The sequence below is a fragment of the Haematobia irritans genome, chromosome 2 (genome assembly GCF_050003625.1).
Source record: "Haematobia irritans isolate KBUSLIRL chromosome 2, ASM5000362v1, whole genome shotgun sequence".
NCBI lineage: Eukaryota > Metazoa > Arthropoda > Insecta > Diptera > Muscidae > Haematobia > Haematobia irritans.
Window position 1 is genome coordinate 109,605,554 of NC_134398.1, and position 10,226 is coordinate 109,615,779.

Consider the following 10,226-nt stretch of genomic DNA (forward strand, 5'->3'; position numbering starts at 1 on the left):
GATAAAATTTTGACAAACTTTATTTCTTTTTTGATAAAAATTTTCTATAGAAATAAAATTTTGACAAAATTTTCCATAAACATTTTTTTTTTTTTTACAAAATAATAAAATTTTGAGAAAAATTTCTATAGATATAAAATTTTGAGAAAATTTTTTAAAGCAATAAAATTTCGACAAAACTTTCTATGGAAATAAAATTTTGACAAAATTTTCTATAGAAATTTAATTTTGACAAAATTTTCTATAGAACTACAATTTTGACAAAATTTTCTATAGAAATAAAATTTTGACAAAATTTTCTATAGAAATAAAATTTTGACAAAATTTTCTATAGAAATAAAATTTTGACAAAATTTTCTATAGAAATAAAATTTTGACGAAATTTTCTATGGAAATAAAGTTTTGATAGATTATTTTTGGCGATATGGACCAATTGTTGTGTGATTGGCCATCGGCTATATATAACTAAAGACCGATATGGACCAATTTTTGAATGACTGTTAGCGGCTATATACTAACGCGATGTACCAAATTTCAAACGAATCGGATGAATTTTGCTCCTCCAAGAGCTTCCGGAGGTCAAATCTGGAGATCGGTTTATATGGGGGCTATATATAGTTATGGACCGATATCGACCAATTTTGGCATGGTTAGGTTAGGTTAGATGGCAGCCCGATGTATCAGGCTCACTTAGACTATTCAGTCCATTGTGACACCACATTGGTGAACTTTTCTCTTATCACTGAGTGCTTCCCGATTCCATGTTAAGCTCAATGACAAGGGACCTCCTCCGAGTCCGAACGGCGTTCCACATTGCAGTGAAACCACTTAGAGAAGCTTTGAAACCCTCAGAAATGTCACCAGCATTATTGAGGTGGGATAATCCACCGCTGAAAAACTTTTTGGTGTTCGGTCGAAGCAGGAATCGATTGCAAACTATATGAGGCAAATGTTTTTGAGGACTCTAGTCAATAATTTGTCCAGAAAATGACCCCCAGACCATAATATTGCCCCCACCATGATTGATGAAACTTTTTGGATGGATTGGATTAAAATTGCGACCTCGCCTTTGATTACAAATTTTGTTCACAGACACTGCTAGATCGACCCAGGGGCCGGAACGTCTCGTTCGACTATTACACATTCCACGAGAGTAAAGGTGAGTACTAAGTTCGAGTTTAGCCGCTAAAGGCCGGTATGCACCTCTAGCGAAAAATTTCATTCCCATAAGAAATGTATTGCTATTTATGCTAACGAAATTTTCGGTAGCGTTCAATTTCGTAAGCTGGTACGCACCTCTAATGAAAATAACAGGGTTGTCAAAAGCATATTTTCGCAGTAAACATTTAATTTATTACAATCATTGTGTGCGTAAAAGTTTTAAAAGGTCTGTAAATAATAAACAATTTATTTGAGGAATATTTGGAACATATATTAACAATTTTTAAAAGCGATTAGCTGGTTTAAAATTTGTGTACACAGCCCTGTTTTTTTGTTGTAGACTTAAATAAATTTTTGCTACCGAAAATTTCGCTAGAGGTGCATACCGGCCTTAAGGTGGGTATTAAGTTCGACTTTTTTCACTAAAGTGAAAACTAAAACAGTAAAAAAAGGCCTAAAATTATACATATTTGTTGCAGATTTTATTATAACTTGATGGGGAATAGCCCAAAGCAAGTTTTCAAAAAGTTTGTATTCCTTAAAAAGTATTATTAGAGAAAAGTAATCGTGAAAAAATGGCGATTTTAGCGGCTAAACTCGAACTTAATACTCACCTTTAAAGTGAAAACTAAATCAGCAAAAAAGGCATAAAATTATACATAGAATAACCCAAAACAAATTTTCACAAAGTTTGTATTCCTTAAAATGGATTATTAAAGGAAAGTAATCGTGAAAAAACGACGAATTTAGCGGCTAAACTTGAACTTAATACCCAACTTAACGCAAAATCCAAACAAATTAGTATTTGTTTATTTACTTTTTACCATTTATCCATGTTCGTTTCTTCTTCTTTTCTGTATTTGACATTCACTTGCGATGTGTTCCTTTGCGAGTATTACATTAGTTGCCAACTCATATTTTGACAACTACAAATCTCGCATATCATGGTGACTCTGGTGCGACTTGCACCGATAGATGTTCTGGATAGAACACCAGTGCAACGATTCCCATACAAAAGTTGTAATCAGTGCAAAAAGAAAACAGCCCTATTATTATTTTTATATAATATTGTTATTTTTAATATTATTATATGTTTTTACCGATAAAAATTAATAAATTATTAAATAAATTAATTAAATCCCTAGAAATTTAGCACTGACTTTCAGTTAGAACTGGGATTGAATTTCATACAAATTGTGGTTAGAAACTATTCGCAAAAATGTTAATTTTTAATTTGTCTCACATTGAAAACTGTTTGAGAAATTATTGAGTAGCGATACATTTCAATTTGAGGATTACAATTGAGAAATTATTGCTGATGTGTTGAATTTTGCTGTTGATGGTAATGTCGGTTTTTTTTCTTGAGTACGCGATTTTCTCATCAATTTCTCAACTTGAATATTACTCAAATCCAAATATTTGAAAAAGGATTGAATTTTAGTATTTCTTCAAACGTTTGTGTTTATTGGGTTCTTGCGAACTGTAACATCCCAGTCGTACATGCAGTTAACTTCAAACTAAATGAAAGCTTAGCTATTTCTCAAGTAGAAGTGGGTGACATTTGGATTGAATTTATATGCCCTACCGTCAAATGAGTAGAAGTGCCGTTCAAAAATGTTGGCAGGGTGGGTTTGAGACCCTATTTCCCTGCCTGCATTTCAAAGTTCCATTTCATCCTCATCGCTTCCACAGACTCGTAAATGACACTACAACAATCGCCAACTATGATGGAGGGAAGCATATCAAAAAGTACAATATGTACATGAAAGTATTTTGCCATAACTATTCTTAGAAGAGACATTTTATATTTTGTGAAACGCCAAGCGCAACTAGCTTATTGTAATTTATTTAAATAAAAAGGGAAATGAATTGCTGAAACCATTGTTACTCTGCTTAAAATTGTGAAAGGTTTATTGGTGAACAATTCTTGACTTTCCAAATGGAATAAAGTGATTGTTTTTCAGATAGTTTTCGAGACACGCTGCCTCCATCGAGAATAAAAACACTGGATGATAGACGCTGTAACATGTAACACAACATCATTCTATTATTAATGCAAAAAATTATGTTAAATGTGTTGTGATAGTGGTATAAATGTTATATTTATAAGAATTTATAAATGTTTAATCAAATTAATAAACATCTAAACAATCGTGTTTTACTTGACCACAACGATTCTTTTACAACTATCTTAAAATGCACTTTTTCTGATTGTTTGAAGGGGCTCTTATTGGCGTCGTTCTAAATTTATCTAAAAAGGCACCTAATAATTGCACTCATGCGAACTTTTTTGTATTAACTTGGCGTGATAAAACTTCTCAATAGTGACGGCGCTTTTCCGACGAGTTTTGGACGTCGTATACGATTGTTTTCGACGTGGTGGGGATTCTCAGAAGTGCCGTCAAATTAAAAAACTGTTGGCAGGGTTACGGAGATAGATGAAGATATTCGTTTTTAGAACTGCAAAACTATCGATAGTCCACGATTCGATAGTATTAAATCAAACAATCGATACTGTCGGATTTTGTGCAATAATTAATTTTAAATATTTTCATTAAACAAAAGTTTGCTATTTTCTCTTGTGTGTTTGGAACTCATATTTTAGTGAATTTATATAATTTAAAACGAATAAAAAAAAACGAAAAACACTACTTGAAGTATTAATTATTAAGGTCCATTGAGAGTTACTGAAAAGTTGTTGACAAAGAAGTTCTTCATTTTGAAATTGTTGACCCAGCTTTGCTTAACATCATTTTATACTCCGTGGTTGCTGATATGCAAAAACGTAAATCTCAAGATTTTTCACCGACATCCCGAAGAAAATCATTGCAATTAGAACACGATCAAGAATATTTTTACGTTTTGGATTTGATTCATAGGTTTTAGTCTTGAGTGTACTGGTAGCTATTGTAAGAAAAAATGCTACAGAATAAAAGAAAAGGAAATCCATTTATCCGAAGCCGTATGTTTTTGGAAATAACTGTTTTAAAGGAATTAGACAGACATTAAAATAAATTAGACTTTTTGTTTATTTTTACCTACACCCAAAGAAATTTGTTAGTAGGGACAGCAGAAAAGTCTGCTGAAAAAGGGACAGCAGTCACTGTTTGCTGAAATAGCAAACATTTCCTGCTATTTTTTAAGCTCGATTACACTAAAACATGTTTTATTTTGGCTAAAACAAATAAAAATGTCAACTTAGGAGCTATCCTAACATAATTAAAACAATTTTATGTATATCTATAGTATTTGACCAAAAATCTGAATATTTATCGAATTGAGGCATAACAGCAAACAAAATGTTTGCTGATCGTATTTAGGAGATTGTAGGTATATTACAGTGCAAAAATATACCAAAAACTACTTTTGGTTCTTTAATATGCTTTGGGGAAAAATTTATAACCTAAAAATTTTATAAATTGTAGTTCACTTGGCCCTGAAGTACAAAAATATAACAGCAGACATCGACTGTTGTTTTTAGCAGACTTTTTTATCTGGGTTTCTTCGATAGTATCGCTATCGGAAAATAAATATAATTGTAGTACGCTTAAAATTAAACTATCGATGCTATCGATAGTTTTGCAGCTCAATTCGTTTTTAGCAGAAACAATTTTAGTACTAAGCATTAGGAGGACGTGCTAGCTACTCCAATGTTTAATTGGCAATTATGATAGATAAAATTCAAAATACAATTATTTTAGACAAAAACTTTTGAAATATTCAATATGATTTAAAATGATAGAAAAGTGTCGAAACAAATGGTCCGCATTATTGATGGTAAGAATTATTCAAAGTATTCGCAATAAACACAGGATGAGCGTTTTTCAACTGCAACACCTTTTCAGTTTGAGGGCAAATATCATTTGCAACATAAATTCAACTTGACTTGAAACAGATCATCTTCAATACATTTTCAAATTGTTTGCGAATTACTTCCAAACCGCCAAATGCATTCTTGGAAACATTAAGAGGCTGACCGATGAAAAATTGTAGTGGCTTATGGAAAAGAGAAAGTTTACATAAATCAAAGTGCAACCAATTAAAATTGGTATTTATGCTTTCCCATATCAACAACTACTGGATGATAATTCGCATCACATCGATATTCTAACTCTCTGGCCAGCACTTCCCTTGCAAATTGCCCGAACTTTAATGAGTTTTTTAACAATTTTGTGACACCAACGTTCTTGAGGAAATCTAATTTTGTGGTTTTCAATACATTTTGTGCCACGAAGTACGTGGTCATTTGGAAGACATACAAAAATATGAAATATTTTTGACAATAGACTGAAATTAATCCAAAAAGTTAACTGTAATTAATAAGCCAAAATAAAAAGTGAAATGAAAACGTAATGGAAATCACCAAACTCGATTGTTTTGCAGAAAACTAAAATCATTGGATGCTATATTCTTGGAAGATCTTGGCCGATAAAAAAAATGATCATGTGTAAATTCCTCTTGCTGGAATCTATTCTAACACGCATACCAGAAAGTTCCTCGATAGTAATTATTTCAAATAATAGGTTTGTGACACCAACATTATGGAGGAAATCGAATTATACATGTAAAAATGTTTAAGATCTTTAAAGTTGTATTGATAGTTTTATTTATTAATACGTTTAATAAGATAATTATGTTTTGATAGGTATTATATTATTATTTTAATTATTATTTAATTATATTATTATTTTAATTAATGTTATTTTTAATATTATTTTACCGATAAAAATTAATAAATTATACTAAATCCCTAGAAAATTAGCATTGACTTTCAGTTAGAACTGGGATTGAATTTCATACAAATTGTGGTTAGAAAATATTCGCAACAATGTTAGTTTTTAATTTGTCTCACATGGAAAACTGTTTGAGAAATTATTGAGTAGCGATGCATTTCAATTTGAGGATTACAATTGAGAAATTAATTCTGATGCGTTGAATTTTACTGTTGAGGGTAATGTCTTTTCTTGAGAACGCGATTTTCTCATCAATTTCTCAACTTGAATACTACTCTAATCATTTGAAAAAATATTTGAAGAATGATTGAATTTTAGTATTTTTTTAAACGTTTGTGTTTACTGGGTTCTTGCGAACTGTAACATCCCAGTCGTACCTGCAGTTAACTTGAAACTAAATGAAAGCTTAGCTATTTCTCAAGTAGTAGTGGGTGACATTTGGATTGAATTTATATGCCTTCCGTCAAACTGACTACCAAAAACACTAACTTCGCTTGTACAGGCAAAGTTTAAGCTAACTACTATGCAATGCAGAAATTACATTAACAAAAGTGTATACAACACTTCGCTAACGGCAACCGATGGCTTCCGATTGCAGACAGCGTCGTTTTTTGTAAACTCATTTGGCATTTCATTAGTAAACAATACCGCGTGCTATCGCTTCGTTGAAAATGGTTTCTTAAAATCGAGAATTACTAAAAAAGTATAAAGTGTTTTAATAACAAAATTATTATTGTGTTTGGCTGTTTGAATATTTCTTCCAAAAGAACACGAAGGGTGTTAGCAAACGACATTTGAGAAGGCCTTTTAAAAAAGAAAGGGTCCGGTATTCCAGAAAACTGTATTGTTATATTTTGAAGTCTCTTATTAAATTGTTAATGAAACAATTTTTGTTTTATGAAGATATAAATTTTTGAACTATCTTTTATTGTAGTAAGATAAAAAATATTGAATTTAGGGACAACTTTTAATTAACTAACTTTTCTTTGACTGAAAACTAACTAACTTTAAATTAACATATTGGTAACTAACTTAAAGCTAATTGAAAGTAGTGCAGAGTTGGACAATTGACTACTTCCTATGACATCGCCATGTTAAAATAGTTATAATTTTTTAGTAATTCTCTATTTTAAGAAACAATTTTTCATCGAAGCGATAGCACGCTGTATTGTTTATTAATGAAATGCCAAATGAGTTTACAAAAAAACGACGCTGTCTGCAATCGGAAGGCATCGGTTGCCGTTAGCGAAGTGTTGTATACACTTTTGTTAATGTAATTTCTGCATTGCATAGTAGTTATCTTAAACTTGGTCTATACAAGCGAACTTAAAGTTAGTGTTTTTGGTAGTCAGCTGCTCATTTGACGATAGGGATATTTCCCCACACTTCGAAGCAAACATGGATAAATTTCCAGATACCTTTGTTTTATATTTCCCAATTTTTAAGTGTCCCATCGAGAAAATTTCATTCGTTTAATAATGAATATGTCATATTTTCAAAAGTTTAAAAAAAAAATTTACAAATTTGAACGATTTCAGATGGTATCGAAAATGTAGATTTAGAAATTAATGCAGGGTAGACTTTGAAAAAAAATATATATAGATTTACCTGTGCTAAATGGTCCAATCCTCCGTAATGAAAATGTAATATTTTATATTGAGATTCCCTTGAAGCTATTACTAACTGTCCTGACGTACAGTTATTGTCATTGAAGAATAGTCGCAATGAACGCATCTGACTTAGATCAACAGAAAATCGTCGACATTTATGTATACTTTTGCGGCGCATAGTAGGGGTACTACAAGCACTATCCGGGAATGATAAATTGTGTTTGAAAGCTAACAACTCTGGGGTCATCCAGTTAGGATTATCATCCGAAACAGACTCTTCCGATTCTTGATTGTGAGGCTCACCATCCGTAAGAGCTATACAGTTATATGTTTGCGGTATATTAACATTTTCAATTTGAGGGTTAGATATTGTTATATTGACGGATGTAATCGGGTTTTTTTTTATTAGAGCTTCTAAATCTTCAAGCGAAGCTTTGTTTCCACCCAGAAGAGGCTGTAATTCATTTCTAAGCTCTTGCATATCAGAACAACTGGCCACATCGTCATCCCTCATTGAATTGTTTTGACCGGTTTGTTGTAAGGCATAACAATCATTCCCTTGTGTAACGAACGACCCCTTATGATAGCAGGGTAATAATGTACTATCATTATGTGGATATTTGCAGAGTGAAGAATTGGGAATCCAAGATAACAGTAATGTAGGACGTTTAGCGCTGTTATGCTGATCTGTAAATGTTTTCGTTGTAACCGTCAGATATCCAGGGTGATGTAAAATATCACATTCATGTCGGGCAAAGATTGGCGGATGTATACATACATTATTCTTACAAAAAAGTATTTCATTATCCTCATACAAAATATCATTTTTTTCTCTCTTCTCCTCGCCAAGAATAAAGTTTGATGCCTTTTTCAAAATACTACCAATTGGCATGATGCTTGCAGAATATTTTTAATTAATATTAAGTCAAAATCTATTAATACATGATCTTTTTAAACGAACTCTTAAGAAATAATTGTGTGCCAACAAACTTCTTTTTCGAAGTGAGTAATTGTATGTACTTGGTCCATTTTGAAGCACAATTTAAATATTGAAATATGCGCATGAGTCAAATTGAGTAAGCTACATACAGATTCGCTTAGACATTTATTCACTTGATAAAAAAAAACAGGTAGTGTCCATTCTACTAAAACAACCCAACAGTCGATATCGAGTTTTATTGATCGAAATTTGTTTTTTACATCGTATTCGCCATATCGGAGTAGTAAATATTGGGAGCAACTGCAACATTAATTTTCGCGCATTTGCTTTTATGTTGTTCGTAAAGAGCAATGCTGCTCAAAATTAAATTTCGTATTTTCGCGGTTTTGGTCACAATTTTTTGTTCAAATATGAAGTTTTAATATATTAATTTATTTATAAATCCTCTGTTACATCATAAACGTTCTAATTTTGTGTAAAATTGGCAAACTACAAAAAGGAAAACGAAAGAGATGGCTCATCTATGTATTATAAGGTCTATATTTGGGACTGACTCTTTACGAAAAAATCAAAACGAAATGTCAGAAAATTAAGTTTTGGAACTGACACATTTTTTTTAAGAGAATAGTGGATCATCTATGTATTATAAGGTCTATGATTTAGTCCATTATGGTACCGCAGTGTTGAACTTCTCTTTTGTCTTTTTGTAGCCGAGATTGAACATCATTTCCCATTGCGATGAAAATTTTAGAGTAGCTTTGAAATACTTAGAAAATGCCACCAGCATTACAAAGGGGGTAATGCACCAAACCACCGTTGCAAAACTTTATGGTGTTCGGTCGAAACTGGGATTGAATCCATAACCGTTTGTATTCAAAGCGGGCATGAACCATTACACGGCGGTTGCTCCCATATATGAATATATAATAGTAATTTTCCAATCTAAAACAAAAGGACTATAAAAGGAATGGCAAATTTCTTAAATGCCAAATACAATACTTACCAAATATAGTCTCCGTAATCAAAACAAAATTGGAAAATGCTTTGATGGCGTTGGCATTTGACATATCGACGTTGACATTTGTCAAAACTGATTTCACCAACAATAGGTCTGTTCCCGTACTTTTCTAGCAATAATTATCCAGTAAAAACTGGCAAAAGAGTAAAAGTGCAATCCAGTAAGTAGAGAAAGGTAATAATAGAAAAAGATTTTCACCAATCATTCAAATTTTTAGAGCCAACTTCGTATTCAATATTCGGTATTTTTTCGTCAGGGTATATCTAGATGGCATTGTGTATTACTGATGCTTGCAATTTTCAAACTTTTTAAATCCACAATTTTCCACCGTTGACAGTGGATGCAAATATTTAGCGATCATTTTTATCGTGAGACCCAATGTTGAAATCTTCCATGGGTTTTTGAATAAGCTTGGGCCCTTCTCTGAATTCAATTGGATTGAACCAGCTGAAATCAACGACATTATTATTCATACTATTCGCATGAGACGTGATCCATGTGATTTTTTAAATTAAAGCTCCCACCTACACCAAATGCAATTTTTTTTCAAATGCAAACATTTTTAAGAATTCAGATAAATTTTTCACTTTTTTCAAAGATGAAGCCATATATCCTTTTCGTGTCTTTTTAACTGATAAAACGATTTTCGAAAACTTCAATTAATATTTTCCAAGAAGTCAAGAATTTTACTTCCAAACCGCCAACTTACTTACCGCTAAAAGAAAATAGTCATAGAAATTAGTCAGTAACGAGTACTTGTAATC

General features: G+C 31.8%; 1 protein-coding gene across 3 annotated transcripts in view; it reads right to left on the bottom strand.

Moving 5' to 3' along the window:
• The window catches only part of LOC142226024 (TBC1 domain family member 16-like), a 47,526-nt gene extending 38,009 nt beyond the window's left edge, over positions 1 to 9,517 (bottom strand). The window contains exons 1-3 of one of the 3 annotated variants that reach the window (XM_075295883.1): positions 9,448 to 9,509; positions 8,283 to 9,400; positions 7,503 to 8,191 (exon numbers count right to left, since the gene is read on the bottom strand). In XM_075295883.1, the coding sequence (XP_075151998.1) occupies positions 7,503 to 8,018 (516 nt within the window). In that variant the 5' untranslated portion in view covers positions 8,019 to 8,191; positions 8,283 to 9,400; positions 9,448 to 9,509. Of the gene's footprint in view, positions 1 to 7,502; positions 9,401 to 9,447 lie in introns of all 3 variants that reach the window. The other 2 variants (XM_075295882.1, XM_075295881.1) reach the window with 2 other exon arrangements.
• Positions 9,518 to 10,226: the final 709 nt, after the last annotated feature.